Source organism: Carassius auratus, chromosome 42, assembly GCF_003368295.1.
Source record: "Carassius auratus strain Wakin chromosome 42, ASM336829v1, whole genome shotgun sequence".
Lineage (NCBI taxonomy): Eukaryota > Metazoa > Chordata > Actinopteri > Cypriniformes > Cyprinidae > Carassius > Carassius auratus.
The window spans coordinates 17022890-17049410 of NC_039284.1; the positions used below are offsets into that span (position 1 = coordinate 17022890).

At 36.4% G+C, this 26521-nt stretch overlaps 1 protein-coding gene across 2 annotated transcripts in view; it reads left to right on the plus strand.

Annotated features, from left to right (window-relative positions):
- Positions 1-26521, plus strand: part of LOC113060906 (A-kinase anchor protein 6-like) — a 119562-nt gene that overhangs the window by 24290 nt on the left and 68751 nt on the right. For both annotated transcript variants that reach the window (XM_026230166.1, XM_026230165.1), the window contains exons 5-7: positions 3732-3854; positions 11836-11932; positions 15477-15649. In XM_026230166.1, the coding sequence (XP_026085951.1) occupies positions 3732-3854; positions 11836-11932; positions 15477-15649 (393 nt within the window). The remainder of the gene's footprint in view (positions 1-3731; positions 3855-11835; positions 11933-15476; positions 15650-26521) is intronic.

A 26521-nucleotide genomic window follows, 5' to 3' on the forward strand; every position in this document is an offset into this window, starting at 1 on the left:
TTGAGGAAACCCAAACTTGTCGGACTAGTTCTACACTTTGTGCAGAATAGCATCCTACCATACCATACTCTTACTATTGCTGAACTATATATTATGTAAACTGTGCACAGTATGCAAATTTTTGAATGGATGGAAATACCCAGATGACCTAGTACATTTGCTGAAATTAGCAGTATGCGTCAGAATTACTGCGGGAATACTGTATCCTACAATGCAATGCATCTTTAAATATTGTGTGACTTTAACTTTTTAAGAAGAAATGTAAAAAATATATTAAATATGCTAATTAGTATTTACGTTTTATTAAATTAGCTTTATTTAAAGCAATTAGGGAACATCACAAGCAAGTTGTCATAATGTTGGACCCAACTATAACACTAAAGTGAATGCCACTTAAATGCAATATCCTGAGACAAATTAGTGAGGTCAGCACAATGTGACATTACTGTTTGTGGCACACTACTGTTTGAAATGTTCATCATGGAATAATGCATATTAATTAACTTAAAAATATGAAAGCATAAACATTTTTTATTTCCTGACTGTTGAGATAAGTTCTACTCTTTGGTTTACTGTCTTAGAGACATAGTAGCGTACTATCGCCATCTGGTGGTCAAATGGAAATTCACACCATAAGAACACCAGAAACCTAAATTAATATAAATGAGTTTCTTTGTTTAAGAAAATGAGACAATATTGAAGGCATGAAATCATTTTTTCTTTTCTTTTTTTAAACAAGATAATTTAGATGGCACAAATTTTTTTCAACTTTTGAAAGAAGTGCATATTACCCAAAAAGACAATATAAATTAATCTATTAATTGAATAATTTGAATTACATTAAAATGTAGACTGGCTTACTGTTAGTTGGTCAGACTAGTTCAGTCCCATCTTAGCACAGGGGCTAATTTAATGTAAATGACAATTTCAACCAGTGTCATGACTTTATATCGTCCACTGGAATTCTTTCAGTTCACAGTAATTCATATTTTATCACCTGCACATTCAGTGTACTGTTTCATCCAAGCAGATCAATCCTAACAACACAGGAAGCACTTCTGAAGGCTACTTCTTAACACTCCTCATGTCTTATGAACAGTATCAACGGCAATCATGCCGATCCGATGGAGGTCAATAACTAGTGAAGGGAAGGATGCCCTCAAAAGTTTTCAGCTGTAATCCTTCCTTTGATTCCAGTGCAGGTGTGTGTGTGTGTGTGTGTGCATGTGTGCAGTAAGCTCACTGGAGCGGGTGGAGATAGGCAGCCACATCCACCTGAGATGATGCGTGTCACAGGAGGAGGTGATTGATTACATTAGTATTCAGCTGCTGGAGATGACTTCATTCTCATGGCAACAGACAGCTGGCAGCTGAAGCCTCTTCTTGGGGGCATCTCATGGGTCTTGTCATGTGTGACGCCACCGACTCGTCTTCCCCTTCCCCTTCTCCTTGTCTTTCTCCCTCTCTTTCTCTCTCTCTCTCTCTCTCTCTGTGTCTCTTCTGCCTCCCCACACCTTGACATTCGTTGCACATCTTTGTCTTTGCGTCTTTATTTTTGGTGTCAGCTATGGTATTAAAAATAAGACTGTAAAAAAAATAATTATAATAATATATACACACATTTTATGCAACAGATTTTGTTTTCCCCAATAGAATTTGATTTGAGAGCTGCTGAATTATGATAATTTTTATTGTATCATAATATGCATTTATAATATTATATTTTATATGCAAATTATTATATTAGGTATAAAAAATTATGCTTATCTTTAAGATCATATACATATACAATGTTTATTTATTTATTTTAGGCATATTAAAAACTTATAAAATGTGACATATTCATGACAAACCATGTAATTTATTTTTATTTATTTATTATTATTATTATTATTATTATTATTAGGAGCTGTGTGATTGTTCTCTGAATATTCTCCTTATGCATTCCATTGAAAAACAATGTTTGGAATGACATCAGGGTGATTAAATTATAAAAAAAAACAACAAAAAAAAAAACTGAAAGTTTAAAAAACAGACATTGGGAACATGCTGATAAAAGCATACATACAACATCAAAGTGATTAAATAATAAACAAATTTACATTTTTGGGTGAGCAGTTGTCCAATTCAAATATGAATTTGGCGGCAGCCGACTGCCCTCATTCCCGTTAGCTCTGTCTCTCTCTCTCTCCCTCTCTCTGTCTGTCTCTTTCTTGTTCTTTCTTTGGGGCATGGAGTCGCGTCTCATTTTCTCTTCCTCCCTCTGTAATACACTCACAAACAGGTCTTGCGACAAGCTCAGTTAATGCTGTGACCAGCGGCTACATATTCATCTGCTCTGATAGCTTTTATCAGTGCACAAGATGAGAGTGAATTACACCGCGTCCCTGCCAGGGGAATCATTTAGTGGCAGTATCTATTGATCTCCATCGACTGCCACAATTTCACAGAATTCCTTTGGTCTATATGATGATGTACTATTGCAGCAGAGCTGGAGAGATATGCGATAGTTTGAGGGCTTTCTTTCAACATAAAATTAATCAACCAGCTTTGGCCAGCTTGAACAAGACAGTGTCCCAGACCAGAACCAGGCCCAGCTGATCTGTTCAACAATACAGACAATAAACCAGAAGGAGATGCATTCAGGCCTTATTCTGACATCTGAAATGGCAGATCTGATTCCTCTCCAGCATTTAGCTTTGAAAGCAGAGCCAGTCTCACCCACTTCAAAGCTTTTCTGCCGGCGAAGGCCAAGCAGTCGATAAAATTATGGGATTTTTAGCCGCCGTCTGCGGAGAGGTCATTTATATCAATATCTTTGATTTTCGCCAACGTTAGATAATGAGCAGTAGGAGCTGCCTTAGAGAAAGGCCGAGATGTTCTCATTTTACATTCAGATGGATCATTAGAGACTTCATGAAATGGTATTTGATCTGATTGGGCGTATGGCATCGAAACATGAGAGGACCAGCATATTTGTCACTCTAATTAGAGCACAGATCCTCGTCATTCACCCTCTGGTTAACCACAGACTTGAAGGAATAGTTCACCTGAAAATGTCATCATTTAACTCGCCTTCATTTCGTCCTCTTTCTTCCATATGCAGAAGAATGTTCAAACTGCTCATATGAGTGCTGTTGAGCACCAACGATAACATAATAGTACCATAAAGTATAAAAAAAAGACAGTCTATATGACTTCTGAAGTCTTATGAAACGCATTTGAGAGCTGTGGCAGAGGTGGAAGGTTTGCAGTGAATAACAACAAAAATCTTGGCCGGTTCCTCACACAAAGCTAGCTATAGATTATGGGTTGTTTTATCCTTTTTTGAGGAGGTATGAAACACCCCTTCTACTTGTTGTATGGAGTCATTTAGACGTCTCCTGTAAAACTGTTCCTCCAGTATTTGTTTTAGTTTTCCTGTGATCCAGTAGATGGCAGTATTTACACACCAGCACATTGAATCTCCAAACACTGCAACAGCAGTGGAGGCACATCAAGGGCAGCTTCTGTGTGACATTCCCTTAAGCATTGTGTGCTTTTGACAAATGCAATCTCTTGCTCTCAAACTTTTATCATCAGTTTATCAAAACACTTGATTATTTTTTCTGAAGTCCTATTTGTTGTGGTGTAACACATGGTGGTTTTAATGTTTTGGGACTTTTGATGTCAAAGCAGTCACATTTGCTGTGTTTGGCCGTGTTGATGTGTCGGTGTGTTTGTTCCTGCAGGGTTTTGTCAGTAAACTGGATGAGTTCATCTGCTGGCTGAGAGACGCTCTAGAGACCACAGACAACTGGACACCACCCAGAGCTGATGTCCACAGCCTCAAACTCTACCTGGAAACTCACCTTGTGAGTAAACATCTGTCCGTCCTTATCCTTCAGTGTGTGAAAACTCACAAAAGTTAACAAATGAACACATGCTCAGAAGTGTTTCCCTTTAAGGTTCAAACTGCTTTGTTTTAATCTACTGAAATTTCATTTTTCAATCTTAAAGGAGGATTTTTGCTCAGATGTTGCTCTTTCATAGTTTCATCATGTTTCTCAGTCATGTTTAATTTAAGTCTCTGACGTTTCCCATAAATTACTTAGGAGGAATCAAAATAGTCAATTGTTTGTGCACAAAAAGATTGTTTAAAATGAAAGCATATAACAGCTCAAATAATTTTCTTGATTGTATTAATAATACATACTTTTAAAAAGAGTTGTACAGTAGAATTGTACATTTTATAGTAAATTAATAGATCATTTATTACTAATTTAATTACTGATCAATTACTATGTGTGTATGTGTGTGTGTGTGTGTGTGTGTTTTTTTGTGTGTGGGTGTGTGTATAAAATATTAATCCTTCAGATTTTCATATTATCAAAAGTAAATTCTAAATGTACATGTATAATAAAAAATTGTTCTATATTGTAATATATAATATTTAAATATTTTATAGGTTACTGTAAATGTTCTCTATTCCAAATGGTTTTATATTATATTATATTATATTATATTATATAATATTATATTATATTATATTATATTATATTATATTATATTATATTATATTATATTATATCTGTGTAAACATGTATAATTAAAAAAATATATATCTGGTGTTTTATCATATTTAAATAAATCATTTACACTAAATTATACATTTCTTCTATTCCAAATTTAAAAACAATAATTTTATGAATATAAATACATACGATTATATTTAATATTATCAAAAGTATGCTGTAATTCAACATGTATTATTTGGAAACGTGGATAATTTAAAAGCTTTATACATTATTATAGCTAACTTCTGAATGTACATGCATCTATTTCTAAATCTGCATCGTTTAGCACTGTATTATATAGATAAATATTGATATTGTATATACCCTCGACCACTAGTTGAGATCTCTTCTAAAATTTCAGAGTTTATTTTCAAGAGAATCGTCTGAGAAGGAGACATGAGCAAAGTTCTTCATTTGTCCTTCGTTAATTCTCACTGCTGTCTGGGAAAACTAATTGAAGTATTAAAGAGATCTCATTTATGAGTTGTCTTTCCAATGGGAGTCCCACAGTAGCCTGTATCAGAAGCGTATCATGTTTTCCTCATGCACCAGTGAGATGTGTTTGTTTATCCATCTGTCTGTGTGACCGGCCGGCTCTCCTGAAGAAGGAAAATCACATTGTGATTTATAGTGAGGGGCTTCACTCATTTTTATTGATTCAGAGAGCGGGGTCTCATACTCGCTGTCTCTCATCCAGCTTTCGGGGGCTCTTAGGATGTGCTCACAGGTTTAATGTCTGAGCATGAAGTCCAGCTGGCAGGTGGAGAGTGTGTGTGTGTATGGGTGTTTGTGTTTCTGTCCGTGCACATATATGTGTGTGTCTGTGAGCATGGATCTTTCCGGTACCCACCGGAGAGCCGTGAGGAGGAGGCTGGCTGTTGCAGGGTAGGAAGAGAAGGGGAGAGAGAGAAAAGGAGTGGGCTTTCTTTATAAGGCATTGAGAGATTGTGAAATGAAACAGCTATTGATTGCACTGGGTGGTGGATCCAGGTCTCTGAATCACATTAAAGACACACACACACACACACACACACACACACACACACACACACACACACACACACACACACACACCAGCCTCCATTGGCAAATGAGACACAGAAACAAGGGCCCCCAGTCACACAAATACTGAGCTGTGTTCTTGCTTTCTAACATACACACAAACATTAAAGAGACTGTGTATATGTCAGTCAATGTATTTATTTTTGAATGTACAGTCTTTCATTTCCAGATAAAGATAGATTAAAAATTAAGCACTCAGAAAACTGTGTAGTCAAATGGTCTTCAGAAGTTTCTGTTTGCAATAACAAACCCTGTTTATTCGGTTTTGAATTTGCATGTTAATGTAATCATCTAGCTACATTAATTGTTTTAAAATGTAGTACTTCATAACTTTAATTTGCTTCTTAGTTAAAAAAACTGTGGTTGCAGCTTCAACAGCCGTTTTTCTCCATCGGAGAAATGTAATGTTAACCCCGCTGAACCAGCCCAAGGTTGTTTGCTGGTCGTGCATTTGCTCGTTTAAGATATTTGAGCTTGTTTTCCAGACTAAAGTGCTCAGTTCTCAAAACTCCTTTGAAACAATCAAACCATCACATTAGGCTTTTTAAAGCTGTTTATTTCACTAGGGAAATGTCATAATATCAAATAAGTCTAAAAACATCCATGATCTTCTAAATGTACCAAAAATGGTTACCATCTGGGCATCTTTAGCATACTGCTTACAATACACTATGCTTTGAGTCATTTAAATCCAAATCTCACATACTATGTATTGCACATAGCATGTGATTTGTGAATCAGTATTGTTCATAAATAAACATTTGGCCTTATTTGTAAATAACAATTTTTTTTTTTTACAGAAAATTTAATATAAACAGAAATAAAAATATAAACAGAAAAACATTTTAGTGAGTATAATAAAATATAATAAATATCTAGTAAATATTTAAATTAATTTACATATATTTATTTCATTATATTGCATAATATTTTTTTAACGAAAATTGTTATATATATAATTAAAATTTTAATTAGATTTATTTTTCTAGAATATAATTTTAATAGCTCACCTATGAAAATGAACAATTCTGTCATTGTTTTCTCCTGACATTCTAATCATTAAAAAATATATTTTGAAGAATGTTGGCGTTTTCAAAATTCTTGTGTGTTTCACATAAGAGAGAAAGTCATGGAGGTTTGGAATGAATTGAAGGTGAGTAAATGATGACAGATTAAATTTTTTGGGTGCACTGTCCCTTTAATAGCAAGCACAGCACTCATGATCCAGGAGAGATTGACAGGCCGTCCTCCTGTCTGCTCACCCCAGAATCCACAAATACCTTCAAACCACAGCACAAACCCCAATCTGTCTCCAGACAGCTCCTCCTCGCACAGCAGCCTTCCCTCCGTTCTCTCTCTCTCTTATTTGGGGATTAGGTCTGGGGAGGATCGTGGTCCACTGGTTGCTGTGGCACATCTATTGATCTCAAGTAAGAGATAACCTGTTTGCCCTCACATCTGATCCCGGCTCAGAGCGGGGTGCCAGCTCTGCGTCCCGTCTGTCTGCTCGCACACAAACACACGCAGACGCCTCACACGTCAAGAGCTAGCAGAACTAAGCACGTATCACCTCCAGTGTGAAGATGCAACACTAATTTGTACTGTAATGGCAAACAAAACACACACCAGCTTTCGGCTTTGTGCAGTCAACATCTCTGGTTTCATTCATGAACACATTGGATTTTCTCTTCGAGGCTGGGTTTTGAAGGTAAAGGTGATGATGAAATGGATGTTAGAGTATTTTTCACACCTTGAATCTTGACGGGGATGTTTTAATGTTGTTTTTAGTGTTGTTTTGCATCTCGTACATCCTTGTTTAATAAAACATGACGTCTGGTGCCTTATTGCTTATGCTGAACCTTGAATTGGAGCTGCACGAATTGATATAAAGAGTCTCTTAATAAGATTGTGATATTGATATCGCCTCAGTTAGAGTTGATGGGATTATTACAGCTCGATTTTTAATGCCGTGAATACAGTATTCCAGTGTCCTTGCCATGTGCACCAAAAATTGATATTACACCCTATTACTAGAGCATTTTGTTGTAGCATAAATCAGTGATGGATATCTGTTTATTCTGCATTTTTGTTCCCCTTCTGATTGTTTACTCATTTTAAAGGAGTTTAGCTCTGTAAAGGATATCAATTTTAACCTGTATCCGAAGTCATAAATAAGCTCTCCTCGGTTTCTCTCGTGTCTGTCATGAGTGATAAATTGTCTCACCTGCTGATCCATCACCCGTCTCGTCCCGCTCAGACTTTCTGATGGCACAGAGTTGAGTGAGAGAGAGAGTCTCGGTCTTCTCGCTCCGCTCTCTTGTCTACTTGTACATGACTAGTGCTTTTTCTTGTGTAGTGTACTGTCTTCTTAACCCAAAAAAACAACTGTATCATATTTTATACGCAAATATGTAAGGCCTCCTTGATCAACGTGATCAAAACTTTGCTAAAAAACAGTTGTACACAATCTTATACATGCATTCTGTCGTCTGATTGATAGTTTGTACTTTTTTAGCAAGCAAAAGGCAATTATTATTATTTATTTTTTTAATTGTAAATTATAATTGTAAAAATGTCCACAGCCTTCAGGTTGTGGTTCACAAGTCTTTTTGATAAGAAATTTTTGAAATAATTCAAGATGAACATTTACTGAATTGGAGCAACTTTGATTTTGACTTTGATTGTCTATATATAGTTTTTTCAAAAAATCACGTTAAAACATGAGTATCAAATATGATCCATGACGCTTTTGAGGAACATTTATTTGTTTGTCCTCCCAGTCATCACTGTATAGCATTGCAATGCATTATATTTGGACAAGAAAACCAGTCTTAGGTCACTGGGTCACTGAGCCAAAAATACATTGTATTGGTCAAAATGATAGATTTTCCTTTTATGCCAAAAATCATCAGGATATTATTTAAAGATCTTGTTCCATGAAGATATTTAGTAAATTTCCTAACTTAAATATATTAAGACGTATTTTTTTGTAATATGCTTTGCTAATTTAGACAACTTTAAAGGCGATTTTCTCAGTATTTTGAATTTTTTGCACCCTCAGATTCCAGATTTTCAGATTACCCTTATGACTCAAACTAAGCATTTAAATATCATCTAAGACATATTATTAGTCTATAATGCTGTTATGAAGGTCTCATTGATTACAAGAATTACATCGTACTTTCTGGCAATTTTTTTTTTACATCGGCAACTAAATTAAGTTGCATAGTTTTGCTGAATTTGAGCCTCTGATTAAAGCTCCAAGTTCTTCTATATCATACTATAGGAGCCATAAAATGCCTGATGTATCAAATATAAAACTCAACAACAACAACAACAACAACAGCAAGATTTAATTCAAAATGTTGTCTAAAGTTTAAACAAAGTACAATAAATACATTAAATTATACAATACAGTGATGTATACAAAATGAATAATACTATAAAGACTAAACTAAAATTAAAACATTGACTGAATTGAAACAATTAAGAAAATTAAAAAAAAATGTAAGTAAAGTTAAAGGGAAAACAAAATATAAAACTAAAATCTAAATATTAACAAAAATTATAATAATAATATTTCAGTGATACTAAAATAAGACTGATGCTGCCAGAAACAGTTTTTGTAATTCTAAAATTAAAACAAGGTCCCTATTGGGTCATTTTTGTAGAGTTCAAAAAAAGTCCAAAAAGTCAAGTCATGCATGTCAACAAACTGGAATTGCAATGTCAAACTCTTAATACTGTAATCCACACAGTACGCTCAGGTTGTACACTACACATTTTGAAAAACATAGTCATCGAAATCCATTTCACTCTAACAGAAAACTGTGCTAAAGAGTATACAGTGCATAATGCAGAATTAGTATAGCATGCTTGTGTGCGTGCACGAACAGACATTTGTGACAGCGGGATGAAACTGAAACTCTGATCCCATGTATACAGGTGGTTGCATCTTTCTGTCAGGTCTGCTGTCAGACAGACAGCTGAGGGTGAGAACGGCCGTGGCGGCTCGCGCTGCCCTCTGTCCCACTGGTCAGATCAGAACGGTCGGTAATGGCATGAAACAGGGCAGAGGGAGATCTGAGGAGATGAGAATCGAAGGTGAGGATGGCTTTAGGCGCCTCGACCGCGGGAACCCTGTGGGAGCGCGGCCCACCGCCCCCCTCGTTCCCACCCGTCAACCTCCACACATCTTCAAAAGCACATCCCTCACCGGCCCCCCTTTCCTCACGGATGCAGGATAATGCTGTCTACTCTTTGATTACACTTAGCAATTGGAGAGCCCTCCATTCGAGAGCGCTGGGTATTATCAAAAACCAATCAACATGAAAGTTTTTTTTTTCTCCCATCTGATTGGATGGCGAGAGTAGAGGGGAAAACAGTGTTTGTTGGGGGTTTCGAGAGGAATAAAAGGTGAAATAGAGACATCAGAGTAAATGGAGAGTCTGTTGGGAGATGTACACATGACTGAGAGTTGGAAAGCACCTGACGGATAGATCCTTTGAGCTGCTGAGCTCCACGCAGTGAATTGTGGGTGTAAGACAGAAATAGAGAAATGGGAACGCGGTTGCGTAGTCCCGAGGTCATTTTCTGGAGGGCACAACTGTGGGAGATACGGCTTCAGGTTTATAACAGCATTTGAATATTAGTTTATGCCGCAGATGATGAATTAGAGAGACGGCTGTCGTTTGTTAATAATTCAGCTGCACGGATGGCAGGATAGACTTGGACAAATACAGAGAGATGGGCTTCATTCCTCTGAGGATGTATGAATAATGCTCGCTTGAGATCAAGGAGTGTGTGAAGGGTGTTTAAAGGTTGCGTGTCGACAGCGCAGCGGGAGATTATATACATTCAAGCTGAAGCACTTAATGTGAATTATGAGTGTTTGTTTTAATGGGATGGAACCATACGACATGTTCAAGAAAACTGATTTCATGTGTCCCGTTAGGAGTCCTGTATAGGAAAGAAACATGAGATCTGCTTCATATCTCTGTTGTTTCCCCTAGGTTGCATTGAGATTAACTGGAGAGAACAAAATTGAGACTTTTGCTCAAGTTTTCTGGAAAGATCTCAACAGTGTCATATTACGATCTGATCAGTATGAACTATTTCTCCTAAAAAAATCTCTCCCAGTAGAATGATCTGAACTGCTATTCACATTCATTTATGTATGCACATCTATATGCAGGAATATTGTGAAAATGTTATTACAGTCTAAAATTACTATTCCAAATATTTGAAAATGTACCTGTGATGCAAAGCTGAATTTTCAGCACCATTACTCCAGTCTTCAGCGTCACGTGATCCCTCAGAAATCATTCTAAACAGCAACCTGTGAGCAATCAAATATTCATTAAACTGATTTAATGTGTCTCATTTCTCCTTGGTTGCATTGAGATTAATTGGAGAGCAAATGAGACTTTTGCTAAGGTTCCTTGAAGAGATCTCAACAATATCGGCAAATAAAGTTCCCGATTCTCAGTATTTAAAGAGATCTCAATACTAGTATTAATTTGTGAACAGATCAGCATGAACTCAAATATTTATCCTCATGTTCTCTAACGATTAAATGATCTAAGCTGCTATCAACATGCACTTTTTGCATGTCACCTATTAACTATTGATTTGTTTTCATCCAAATTTTTCCAAGCAAATTCTTAAATAAAACAAATATTAAATCTAAAATCTTATTTAATGTAATAGCTGTCTATCTATCTAGAGAATAAATGTCATTTTATTTCTGTTTTATTACTTGTCTTTTTCTTCTATGTTTTTTTATTCCCGATATTAAAAAAAAATCCTGTTTTATTGAATATTTTATTGTTTAGCCTACAGCTTGCTGTTTTGTTATCTAAGGAGTCTAAATGACTGATCTTGAGGGTAAAATGTGCTTAATTTTCATGAAAGCAGGAATGTTAATATTACTAAAATAGGCCTCGTTTTCTAAAATATAAATCTTTTCCTATTAATTGTGTTGCAAATTTAATCCTGGATGCGTCTTCCTTTATGAGTTTCACCCATTAGCTCTCTTGATCTATGAAAGAGCAGCCCTTGAACAATAAAATCCTCCTTTTTTTGTGTGCATTTGTGTAGAGATGTTCTAATGGAAGATAAGAGGGAAATCTGAAGGGGACAGAAAGTGTGAAGGGGAGAGAAAAAAAGAACTTTTCCCTTGCACTCACATGTTATTTTTGTGTTCATATTCGTGTAGAGTTTCAAACTCAACGTGGACAGTCACAGTGCTCTGAAAGACAGTCTCCTGGAGGAAGGACGGCAGCTCCTGGAACTCATCACCTCCCACAAATCAGGTACGGTTCTGCCGAGCCACACATTTATTATTAATGTTTGTATTAACATAGTGACCTTCAGAATTTATAAATCCTCAAGTAACCGCTCCTGAAGCGCCGAGCGCATGCCTTTTCACATACATTACAAATGGCGCACGGCCTGCTGAATTGAGTTCTGGGATAAAGCGCAGAGATAGATGCGGCCAAAGCCGTATATGAAGAGAGCGGGAATTAAGAACAGCAGGTTGAGGAGTCAGAGGCCATTGCAGGCTCTCGTTCCTCTACAATATCTGTGATTATTCATCTGAGGAGTCTCACCGAGTGCTCGGCAAATGCACAGATCCTCACAGCTGACCTCGCTGCTGGTATGTCTCGTCTCCGCTGGGTAAAGCCGGTTACCATTAAATATGCAGATGGCTCTCAGAGGCACGAGCGCTCCCTTATAATGCCCCGACAGCCCTGTCCTGCGGGGCCACAGCGTGACGACAACTCCCTGCCAACTATACAAACACAAACATGCACGCTCGCACCTTTATTATAACCCATCCTTCTGTGGGGAGCTTCTCAAAGAAGCCTCTTACAGTATGTATTTGTTTTCTCCTTTGGAATAATGATACATGCTCTGGAATAATGCGAGTCGTTAAGGCCAGAAAATGTGTATTAAGTAAATAGTGGACACTTTGATTTTAAAAAGGACGTATTCTACACTTTTTACCATATTCTGTAGTTTGAATACACTACTGTTCAAAAGTCTGGGGTCTGTAGGATTTTTTAATGTTTTTACGGATGTCTCGGTCTTAGAATCATCAAGACTGCATTTGATTAAAAATAAGTAAAAACAGTAAAATAAACGTTTATATTTTTCTACTTCAGAAATCATTCTAATGCTGATTTGGTGCTCTAAGTTTTTTTTTTTTTTTTTGGATCATCATCAGTGTTAAACTGCTGCTTAATATTTTTTTGGAAATCATTTCTTAGGATTTTTTAATAAAGTGCAAACTGAAATAAAAAAATTTTAGTAAAAATTTTTTATAAATTGAATTATCAAAAATACAGAAATCTATTTTAATATTTTGTAAAAATGTCATATATTTATGTGATGCAAAGTTGAATTTTCTGCATCATTACTCCAGTCTTCAGTGTCACATGATCCTTCAGAAATCATTCTAATATACTGATTTGCCAATTAAAAAAAAACATTTCTTATTATTATTAATGTTGAATTTTTATATATATATATATATATATATATATATATATATAAACATGATTTTTTTCTATATTCTTAATGAATGGAAATTTCAAAAGAACAACATTTAAAAAATGTTTTAAAAATAAAAAAATAACCATTTATGAAGAAATAACTGGATGCTCTTCAATACAATACATGCAACATAATAATGCATGAGACAATTCAAATAATAGTATGCACTAACAGTATATACTGCACATTCTGAATAGCTTCTTCTTCAGGCATATATGTGCACCTTGCTAATGTCAGCCAATGGGCAGAACACCCACTTAAGCCCTACAGTGTGATGCTCCTGCCGTCCAGCCGTCCCGTCCCACACACACACGTACCCCTACAGTTGTTTTTAATGAGCCTTTAATGTGCTGTGATTTAACCATTTATCACGACTCACCCTTAATGATCCAACAGACGCATTTCGCTTTCTTCTTTCCCTCTTAAACTCAAACACATCACTTATAATAACGCTCATGGCATTATCATAATCACCACCATCATCATCTAAATCATTAAAACCAACCTCTGGTAAAAAATAAAATATTGAACAAGTTAAATGATAATATCTTCCTCTACACTTGCTAATCAACAGATGGGAAAAAAAACAAGGCGTTCTCTTCTTGATGGTGGTGACCCGAGCTGGACCGCGTGTGTGTGTTTTTGCATCTGAAGAGGACTCGAGCATTCGGTTAATCCCTCTGTATTATGGGATGCTTCTATATTCGAAACCCATCATAGGTCCGCTGCGTCTCAACCGGCCACAATCAGCATCTCCGTCTGCAAATCCTATTTGTTCAAAGTAATTAAAAAGCATAAATTAAGATAAATACGCTCGAGGCAGAAGTGGGGCTTCTGGAGTGTGACCCCACATTGTGCCTGGATCAGGCCTCTCGTGTTCTGTGATGGAAGCGGTGGCTTGTACCTGTGGAGTGATACCCGTCTGCTGAGTTGCTAAGATACGGGACAATGATGGTCAAGGTGGGAAGTTGGTAGGAAATTTGCTTCTAATTACAGAGCTGAAATTAAAGGGGAAACAGGATTTTCTTGCTCTTTCGAAATATGAATTTGATGTACTGTTTAGACACAAAATGAGATCCTAAAATCTGAGACCACTAATGAATTCTCTTTTCTAATTAAAAGTTTTTTTTTTTATATAATTAATTATATTTTAAACATTACAATGTGGGTGATTTTATTGATATTAAGTGATTTTAAGGCACAACAGGGAGTTGTAAATTTTTTTAATTGGGTTAATTAATGAATAATTAATTAATGATTTACATTTTTTCAGTACTATATATATATATATATATATATATAATATAAAATCACATTTCATTGTGGGATATGCTTTTCCATACAGTCTACTTTGGTCATAAAAATAACTGAATACAGAAAATTTGCATACTTTGCACAAAATATATACTACTTTTCTTTCAGAAATGGTAAGTAGCATGAACATGGATAATGTTTACAGTGTAATAAAGTGTATGTAATTAGGATCTGTGTTTATTTACATGCTGTTTACTGGTTTTCATGCTTGTAATGTATATTACAAATGCTTTTATCTATTTTACTGCTGTTTGTATACTTTTTATTTGAATTTAGCAGATGCCTAAACAAAGTAACTAGTACATCTGGTTTTAATAACAGGCTTCTTTTCAGGTTTAAACCTAGAATTTCTGAGATTACAGACCTTTTAACATTGTTATGTTATGTATCATGTTATGTATGCATTAGTATTACACAGTTTAGTTTTACCATCATCGATGATCATTTAGTATCACTAGTTTTTAATTAATATTTTCAATTCTTTTTTTTTTTTTTTTGTAATTTCAAATTTAGTTTATAATGTTTTTTTTATACATGTATATATAGTTTTTAATATGTATTTGTTTTAGTTTGAGTTATTTTAGTGCTTCAAGAAATGCTGCCAACTAGCTGAAATATAAACTTTAAGTTTGTAATATGTTTTTCAGTCAACATTTATTCTATTTCAAGTAATGAAAATGAATATACACAATATGTAAAATTTATAATGAAGATTTTAGTTTATTTGCATATTATCTACTGGTTTTCATGGTACTAATTATCACTAATGCTTTTTTATGTTTAGTGGCATTTGTTTTAGTTAATAGTTTTAATTTTGTATTTAGCTGATGCTTAAATAAAGTAGTACATTTTGTTACAGGAACAGGTCTTTGGTTAAGTTCCCAGTCACCTCTTATTCAGGTTTTTGGATTACAGAACTTGAACCGCTACGTCGCTGCTTTTGTGCCGTGTGTTAGTGTTCCCGTGTGTCTTTCTGTGTGCACACAGGACTGCGGGACATGCTCCACATGATATCTCACCAGTGGCTGGAGCTGCAGAGACAGATCCGCCGTCAGCACAACTGGATGCTGCGCATGCTGGATGCCATCAAAACCCACATCCTGTCCAGCGAGAGGGACGAGGAGGAGCGGGAAATACACAGTCATCACGGCAGCCCCAAGGTACAGTGACACATTGAGCCCGTTAGTGCCCTGAATGGTTCCATCTGTCCACGGCTCTTAGTTCCTCTCTGGTAGCCCACGGCCGTGCTCTGCTCGATCAGCAAAATAAACAAACAGAGTGGAGGAGCGCCGCAGATTTCCAGAAAAAACGCCTCCAGGAAAGGCTCTTCAGTGAGACATTCCTCTCAGGGAGGAGACGGGGAGGGGACATGCCACTGACGTGATGCGAATGAGAATTTTCTGTCCGTAAATGAGCATGAGACATTTGATAGGTCACACAAACACACAAACACGCACACAATTATGCTTTGGAGGCAATGCACTAGACTCAATTTATACTCCGCACTTAATGTGTAATTGCAGACATAGCTATTTGGGAGACCAATTTCTCATTGTTTAATTGTCAATTGTGATTGGGTAATTGCGCTCCAATTAGGTGGCGTGTTTGTGTGCGGGGCCTTGAGAGCGAGGCCTGGCAGCAACCGCGAGGCGTGTTTTTTTTATGTTTCTGCGTGGCGTGTGCGACAACAGCAGCTTTAGGAACAGCAGGATCTCAGCTGGATTTCCCCTGGGAGCCTCAGCATCGCCAGAGCGCAATCTCCCTTTCTCCTCTCCTCCGTAATCTCTTCTGCTTCATCTGCACAACACAGGAATGCCAGGGCCTCTCTCAGTCGCCTAATATTTCTCTCTCTTGCTGTCTTTCTTCAGTCTTCCCCCCTTCTCCTTTAGCTTCTCCAACAGTCTGTTGTCATGTTTGGAATAGCATACTAACCTACTACTCTTACCTTTTTAGCAGTATGTAAACATGCATAAAATACCCGGATAAACTGCATTTACCAAAATGTGCAGAATGAACCAGACCAATTGGGTTAAATTTACAAAATATTATTTAGCAGTGTTCAAAATATTATAGCAATGTACTGTAGAGCTACCTGCTGCTTTTGTAAAAATCTAAAATATAAAGAATTGAGGTCCTATTAGGTAATGCTAGTTAATGCATTAATTATCGCAATCTAATTTTTAAAATGTGAATCTTTATTAATCTTGTTAACATTAGCTAATAAAAATACAGCTGTTCATTGTAGCCCATTTTTATGACAAGAAAAAGGTGGATAATGCCTGATAAAGCAGCGTTTATGAGCACAACGCTGCTTTGTGTGCTGCTGTTCCCGGAGAAACCACTATTTCTGCTGCTTCTAAAGCGCCTCCTGCTGGCGGAGAATGATTGTGCATTTTCAGTAAGACCATTTGCTGTTTTATATATAGTCTTTACTATATAAGTGCCAGCACACACAGAGTGTAAGTCTGTGGGAAACACTGGTGTGGTATTCTGAACATAACTAAAGTGAACAAAGACCTAGTTATTTCCAGTTTGTGGGCACCGACAAATAATCAGAGTGCTTTTAAATTGTTTTGTTGTAATTAGAAATCACCACAATCAGTGTGATCAGTCAGCGTTGACAGCCATTAGCCGGTTGGTTACAACAAATTAAGAGAGAGAGGGGTGAGTGATTCATTATCTGAGAGATGTTAATGATGATCGGATGCATCGACTAATTAGACAGGCCAGAGGATTGTGGGAAGGTCACACAAGGATTCACAAATCTCTCTCTGTCGAGGGCAGGGGTTGTGAATATGGGTTGAGCCTGTATCACACCGTATGTGTGATATAGGAGTTACTGGTGTTGATTTCAGCATGGCAACCATGAGGTTTATTTGATACTGTCTAATGGAATTTTTGCACACACTACAACTTATTTGGGGTCAGTGAGATTTTTTCATTTTTTTTCAAGAAATAAATGGGTTTAAGAAATGATGCATTTAATTGATCAAAAGTTACAGTAAATAAGTTTGTAATGTTACAAATTGTTTTTATTTCAAATTAGGGGTGGGAATCTTTAGTCACCTTACTGTCCGATCCGATTCCAATTCTGGGAGTCATGATCCGTTTCCAGAACGATTCTTGATCTACTTTTTTCCCCTTATTAATTAATTAGTGAGTGCAATGTCTATAAAATGATTTTTAAAATCAATATCCAGTCATCACAAATGGTGATAGAAAGGTCAAGAAAATTGTCATGGAAATGTATTGATTGACTAAAGTTTACATTTATAAATCAGCATTTTTTTTCTCTATACTAACAAATTATATTTGCATTAGATGTTAAAGTTTTTCTCTTTAACTTTACCGAAGGGTACAGTGTGCTATGATGCAGGTCAAATACTCAAACAAATGCTTTAAAGAGCCTGTCTCTGGTCACCACATGGCCCATAGATTCATCTTAATGGAGGTTCAGGGAATTCATATCACTTTCAGACCCGCGTTTCACTGACTTAACAATATTTGGAAAGTGCTGTCAAGGCGCTCTTTTCAATGACAAGCCCCCCTCTTTGCTATTAATTTCTAATGCTTCTTCACAACAGGTGTCGTTTGCGGTCATTAATTTGCTTTGGTTAAAAAACGGCTCACAAATGAGCAATGTTCGTCGTCAGAGGAGTAATATATACCGCCTCACCCAGACACTAAGTCTGTCCCTAGAATGCCATTAAGGTGTGTACAAAGCAGCCCGCGTCTCTCTTGACAGCCATAACGGTTTGTTATTATAGCTGCAAACATATGCTCGCACCCACGTCTTGCCGTCGCATTGTGCCGTCTGAATTATTTTCTCAAGACCATAAAGTTTTAACATGGCTGGATGCTGGTCAAATGGCAATCCTGAGGGAATCCTGTCTAGTTTAGTTATTCGCCTCTAATTAAACTGTAGGGGTAACATCACACAGACTAAAAGCGGAAGAGAGGCAATCATTAGCAGTGTGAAGCACCAACAATCCACTCTCAATAACATGGTTCTTAGATGAGAAAATTGTCACTCTCAAATCCGCCTGCTAGACGGAGACTTTCTTTTGTATCTGCACCACCGTATACCGCAGTGAGGTACATGTAACTTTGTGTAAATCGGTTAAATGTCACAAGACACGAGGAGAGGATAGACGGGGGGCGGATTTCATATGTCCTACATATGTGCAGGGATTCATGGGTAATATCTGATATGTTGACCAGGTGTACGCGGTGAAGAGTTCATTTGTGGTGTCACATCCACTGTGGGATTTCTCTGATCTCATGTCTGGCTGTGACATGCGTTCGGTCTTTTCTTAAGGAGATTTATCCACCTATAGAAAGGGATTCTGTACATTCGCTGCCTAACTATTACTCGTTCTTATTTGGGAATGAAATATGTGAGCACTAAACCCTGCTTTACTAGTAGACACCTGGCATTTGGTGATTTCGATTAAACAGACTGTCAAAGAGCAGTGGGATTGTGAATGTAAATAAAAGCAGTGATGGTCTTGTTGTTAAATAACAGTGTGAAATGGCTTTTTTTTTTTCATTGTAGTGCACATCTAACTCTTCTAGAACATTTAAAGCTGCAGTTGGTAACTTTTGATGCTCTAGCGGTTAATAAACAGAACTGCTTGCGTCTTGCGGATGAACATCGTAGCCGGAACTACTTCTCTCTGTTTATGTCTATGAAGAATCACAAAGGTACTGGGTTACTCCGCCGCGGTACCCCTGAAGCAATCTAAAATAGTCCGAATATAAACACTTATTATAGGTGCACCCTAGTGATTCAGGACAAGCTAAAAACACGGTTTGGAAAATGGATTCATGGTGTACTCGCTGATTATATACAGCTTTCTACAGCTCTGATTGGTTGTTTCTTACCAGGAGCGATGTATTTCTGCAAATGGCAATAGGAGCACTGGGAGGAGCCAGAGGAGCTTGATTTTTTCACAGATTATCTGTCTCATATTCTACTGTCAGGACATAATGACAGGTTTAACAAATATGTAAAAAATATATTTTTACAAAAGTTACCTACTGCAGCTTTAAGCAGTGCTTTTAAGTTTTTTTATTTATACTTGAGTCAACTAGAAAAACAAAATTAGACCCTTTTATATGGACTAAAAAGTGCAAAAAATTTGGCCAGGGATTCTACATTCACTGTACCAGGCTACAAAAGTGAACTTGGATTTTTTATTAATCGGTTTTATTTGTGATACTTGTCAACCCACTTTATTTAATTTTTTTTTTTTCATATTGTGAAAATGTTTTATTTTTACTTTTTTGTTTTTTGTAAGACTTGGCAAATACAATTTAAAAAATATAATTTAGCTTTACCTTTTAGCTTTTGTTTTTTTTGTTAAGTTTTGTTAACTAATTCATTAGAGAACATTTATAATTCACTTTGAAGCATTGAAAGGCATTAAGCCCCCAAGCCCTCATTTACACTTAAAAACCGAAAGAAGATCTTTGTGAGTCTGTGTGTATTTTTGAACAGTGTTAATAGTATGTTCCTCCTCTGGCTTGCTTTGTGTTCACAATGCACATTTGAAGCAGACTGAATTGGCAGACTCTTGAGCTGATCTAAATTCGGTTTACTTTAAAGGGGTTTGAGATCATTTGGAGTATTGCGAAGCTCTCTCAGACACCTTAAACGAACCAAGTGTGAAAACAGCCTGAAAGTCCCTGCCCCTGATTAGACCATGTTATTTCTCACTAGCCAGTCTGATCCTATAACTAAGCTTGTAAAAGTCGCCTTGGGGTTAACAACCGAGCTGCACTGCTCTAACATTTGCTCATATATTTTTAGGTCAGAATATCCACACACATCCCTTTTACCAGTTTATCGACTTATTGGGGACCTCCTCCACGGCCTGAAGAGTTTGCAGTATCTGCGTCCCTCTCGCAGCGGATGGGCAGAGTGCAGTCCCTGCCAGCTGTCTGTGGCATATTCCTCCGCTGTTATATGTATGTATGTATAAGGCAGACAGGACTCTTATCGGAGACTCCTTAGAGACAGCTTGTCTGCCCCGGGGCGGTTATTTCACCCCTTGCTCTGCGCTGAGCGCGGCACGCTGAGGAGGAGGAGGCGAGGGAGGGCCTGGGTTCTGTTCGCTGACATATGTTAAAAGCAGCCATGCCACTCTACGCCACCCAGCCATGCATATGGAGCAGTCTTAGGTATATCAAAGTCACCATGCTTAAAAACTGACCCGGGGTTATTGCTGGTGAAGAAGAAATTACAGGAGGTGGCTTGCGAAGTTTTGGAGGAGAGCGACCCGAACACCTCTGTGTTATAAGCGCAGACTTTAAATGTAGGGTTCGCTTCAAATGTGATGCTAGTTTGAACTAAATTGGACTTCATGAGGTTTGATGTATATTTAGCCACAGTGTGACAGAGTTATGAGTTTGACATGCTGTAAAATGATTTTTTTAGGGTGTAAGTGCAGTTTAGGTCTAGAAGTCTTGTTTAGTTTTTTTTGTCTTAGTAGTTCCTGAAGTATTTGGTCCATTCTGTCGTTTTAAAAGACTAAAGTGTAGTTTTTTAAATTTTAAACGTCACCTAAAATTATTAAAATATGAATTTTATAATTTATAATATAATATAACATAACATAATATAATATAATATAATAACAATTCTAAAGAAAATATGGTACATTTAAAAATGTATTTTCAATAAATACTCTTCTTTTGAACTTTCTGTTTTTAATCAGACGATCCTTAAATGCATCACAGTTTCCACAAAGATATTTTCTAGCACAACTGTTTTAAACAATGTTGATGATAATAAATGTTTCTTGAGCGGCAAATCAGCATATTACAATGATTTCTGAAGGATCATGTGACACTGAAGACTGGAGGAATGATGCTGAAAATTCCCCTTTGAATCACAGGAATAAATTATGTTTTAAAATGTATTCAGATAGCAAATACTTATTTAAAATTGTAATAATAATGTATTTAATGTGTTTTTAATTAAATAAATGCAGCCTTGCTGAGCATAAGAGACTAATAAATAAATAAATAAATGAATAAATAAAACACGAGCAATAGTTCTAGGGAAGGTTGCTTTAGCAAATACCAAAAATCATAATTTTTGCGTCAACTAATGTGGCGCTTTCTGCTAAGGCACTGGCTCTGAACCTCTGAGGTTGTGTGTTTGAATCCAGGGTGGATAATGTTGCTTCTGTTCAAGATGTTGGATTTTCCGTGCGTGTTCACATTGAATCAAAAATATGTTTTAGGGAAATCGTGGCCTAGTGGTTAGAGAGTTTGACTCCTAAACCTAGAGTTGTGGGTTCAAGTCTCGGGCCAGCAATACCATGACTTAGGTGCCCTTGAGCAACTGCTCCCTGGGCCCTGCAGAATAAATGGCTGTTCATGGTGTGTGTGTGTGTGTGTGTGTGTGTGTGTGTGTGTGTGTTCACTGCTGTGTGTGTGCACTTTGGATGGGTTAAATGCAGAGCACAAATTCTGAGTATGGGTCACCGTACTTGGCTGATTTTTTTTAATAATAATAATAATAATAAAAATGAAACTGTGAAACATATTTGCAAATCCATCTGAGACTCGTGAGAGCTTGTTTAACAGAACTTCTTTTAATTTTGTAATACTTAATATTCATCCAGCCCCTTCAGAAAAGAAAAAAAAGAAATGAAAAATAATCAAGGACCCAAATAGGTAGTCATTTATTCCAGGTCTCTCTGCTTATATTAGCATGCAAGAGCATTCGAGCTGTAATTCATAAAGTGACTTAAAACTGACATACAGTACCTCTTTAAGTGTTTTTTTCTCTCTCTTTCTTTTGCCAGCGGCACTTTGACAATTGAAATGAATGTTTTATGAAAAAATTAATAGCGCCTGGTTTTTGCAGACAGTTTCAAATATTTAATCACACAAACGATATGAATTAATATGCAGACAAGGTTTAATTCATATTAATTTTTTCTTCCAAATGAGATGTACGAGAAATGTGTTTTGCAATGAATATTGGTAGCGTGACTTGAATAAGTGGCTGTGTGAAATGTGCACCTCATAACTGCCTTTGTTGCTGTTTGTCTTCTGCGTCCATCTTTTCCTGTCTTTTTACAGTCGTCCTAATTTCAGAGTTCATTGGTAGATGCACTGGAATCTTGTAATTTCTATTTTTATGGAGGATGCATGGAGACGTGAGGATTTTTCAATCAGCCGTATACATGTATGAAGTCGTAAACCTCGTGCCCATACTGAAACACTCCTCTAGTCTGACTTAATTTGGTTTCTTTTTTCATTCCTTGTCCTTTGGCTATATATTGTGCCTGAGAAAGTCTGGAATATAAACCAGATTGTATTATTTTTTCATTTGTATTCTGCGTTTGGCACTTGGCAATCGGATCAAAGATTACCCAACTTGCTTGCAAAATGAAGCATCAAGGATCACTTTGGACTATAATTATTGGAATCGGGGAGTTTTTTTCTGAAGAAGGCACAGTGCAGAGGGAAGGGATGCGCTGTCATTTCCTGAGCAATCTGGACGGCACGACTCTAGATGTTTAGTCATCTCTGTCAATTAGAATCAGATTAAGACTTATCTGATAAATGTGCTACCAAAAAATATGGTAGCAACATTTTTGGTTTTACAGATTTAACCTAAATTTACAGTAAGGTGGTTAAATGTTCTTTATGGAATCATCAATGCCAATAAAGAACCTTTATTTTTTTAAAGAGTGTACTTGGAACATCATAGAGACTAGAGACTTGGAAAATCATTTGTCATTCACCTGGTGAAAAATTTACATTATTCATTTCTGTGCAACAAATGGTGCAGGACGGGATACTTGGTGATATTAAATACTTAGGGCCCTATTTTAACAATCTAAAAGTGCTTTACACAAAGTGTAAAGCACACAGCTCAGGTGCACTCAGGACGTGTCGAAATTCACTTTTGCTATTTTAATGATGGAAAAACGGTCCGTGTGCCGGGTTGCATTTTTGGAATGGGTTGTCCCTATTCTCTGAATGAGTATTGGGCTTAACGTTCAATACACCAATCAGAGTGTCATCTCCCATTCCCTTTAAGAGCGAGATGTGCTTGCACGGATTGTTATTTACATGGCGGAATTTGTTGGCGGAAAAGCTGAACGTAAGAAATGAGAAATGAGAACGGCGCCGGACTGAAACTAGCAAACACACTTAGGCTGTTCCTTGCGTCGCATTGTGCCAAGTATATTATAGAGCCCCTAGAATGACTAATTACTAATTATAAGAATAAACTGTAATAATTAATTTGTTACTTTGTACAGATTTCTACTTGTTCTACTAATTGTCTAGTTTGCTCACAGTATCACTGTGTCTAAAACGAGCTTGATTTGGATCTGCAGACATCGACTTAGGAACATGTTGGAAAAATGTACATTAATAATTGCATTGCTATTTATTCTCAGTTCTATCATTCTCTCTCTCACTCTCTCACTCTCTCACTCTCTCTTTCTATCTCTCAGAAGCGAGCACTTAGCCTTCAGTCACTGCGGAATAATTGTCAATGAATATTTAACAAGCCTTCAGTAGGACGGATAGACATCTGAGAGGCATCAACGCACTCTCTGTATCATTAATATTGGAAATGCTATAGACACACTGTAGTCAGTGGAGCAGAGTGCATGCTGGATTAGCAACTGAAAATGATACTAATGTGAATAAACCAACTCCACCACAAACCCAGCGTCTGCCGCTCTGCAGAAAACAAGTTGGATTTGTTTTCCGTAATTTGAACAGAGTGAACCTCAGAAGAGCAGAAGAGTCAAGAACATGTCCAGGCCACATTTCATCCTGAAACGAAAAGATAAGGAAAGTGATGGCTGTATTCTTTACACAAAATGTAATTTATTTTCTATCAATTTTGAGATTAAAAGGCTTTGAAATATAAGTAAAGCCCTAAATATAAATATAAATATAAATATAAATCAAATTTATTTTATTTTGTTTTTTGGATGTTCATAGTCCTAAAAGTATGGTCTTAAAAATATTTAATGATTAGGATATTTGTTTTATATTTCTATATTTTTAAATATTTAGTTTTTCATTCCAAAACTAAAAAGAAAGCCTAATTTCCTCATCAGAAAAATTATTTTATTTATTCTTTTGATTTTGGGGTGAAAATGATCCTAAATATTTAGATGTGCCAAATAATATTTATTTTCATTTCATTATTTTTTGCATTTTAAGTGATTTTTTTATTTAGGGCTGAAATGTTATTAAAATATGAGTGAAATGTTTATACAAAATATGTAATCTAGGTCCATTTTCACCCCAGAATAAAATTAAAATAAGATTCTTTTTTTAATGCAAAATATAACTTATATAATAATAATATAACATATATTTTTTTAAGATCACCCCACAGAGATTTGATGACTTTAATATTAAATTGTCTTTTCTCACTGATGCATTCAAAGCCCTGTTTTTATTTGACATTTTCTGTCTTTCTCTCTGTCTCAGTCAGTAATGCTTATGGCCGATCTGGTAAACATAAACCTGTCAGCCATGCACTGAAATACGGTGTGGCAAAATTTCCTTATCACGAGCGCACATTTAAGCATGCCTCTCAGGTGAGATGCACAAAAACACGTCCCATCATTTTCTCAGAGTCCTCGATGAATGTCAGAAAAACTTCATGTTCTCCACTCTCTCCCTCCCCTCTCTTGAAGTGATATAAAATTCTAATGTCTGCCCTCTGGATCTCTTTCTCCTGAAATCTGGCCAAAGCAGTGAAGGAATGCGAGCTCACTGACATGCATGAGAAGGGAAACAGGAAGATGAGGTGCAGGCAGGAATCCTCACTCATGAAATATATTCCAGCGATGGGGATAAAAGAAAGAAGACATAAAATGCATGAGCTTTACTTCGGTATTTGTATGTATATTTTATAGTTGTAGCACACTGCTACAAGCACTTTGTTCTGTGCATTTGGATGCATTGATGAGCCATAATGATTCCCCTCAGCTTTTACGACTGGCTGTGACAGATGCTCAGGCTTGTAAAATGTTATATTATCCAGAATGAGGATTGGTGCTTATAGACTTTAAAAATAATGGTTCTTCAATGGTTCTTAGGTTCAGCATAGAACCTTCTATTTATCAAGAACCATTTTCACTCCCTTTTAGATCAGAAATGATCTTGGCGTCACTCTAAAGAGCCAAAACAATCTGAGCTGGAGAAGTACAAAGAACACAGCTTTTATATTTTATACTGCTTCGCTTCATAGTGAATTCATCTTGTTTTAATACTGTTTAGATTTTCTACTGGAAACAACTCTTCTTATTAAAATGGGCTTTTTTTGCTTTATTGTTTCTGTTGAGATTGTTTCAGCACAAAAAGTTGCCATTGACAAATGTGAAGTCGCAAACAGGGACACATATAAATCTTCATCATTTTTGACTACAGGTCAAAAGTGTCACATTCGGACTGAAACATACTGCTTCTTCTTGATGTGTAATGCAGGTTTCATGCGGCCTTGGTTCAAAACGGCCCATGAGTTAAAGACTGACAGATTGATTGAAAAGTGTGTGTTTACACTTGTACTGTATGCTTTAAGTTTCAAGTATCCAAGTGCAAAGGTTTGAGGTTTCATTAAGGCTTAAAATAGAAAGAGAAAATAGTCACTTTTTGTGACTCTGGAAATGCAAATGGGATACAGTTTTGCATGCTTGCATTAAAATCATTGCATACTTCGCACACTGTTCTTGAGGAAATACAGTTTGTGAAGTATTTTTGTGGGCATGTGCTGTTTCTAGGATATTAAAAATTTGTTTTCTGCATCATATTACTTTTATATTTGAGATGAAACAGGGCACTAATTGTTGGATGTGATGAACAAAACAAGAGACGGGAGCGCACTGAATGCTAGAAAATAAAATTTACTTTAGATCGCCTTTTATTAAACAAAAGTTTTTTTTTTTTAAATGATGCTCAAAATTGTGCAATACAATCCAGAGTAACAATGGCAAAAGGTCAAAATTCAAGTGTTGAATGCATCACATTTTGTTTGT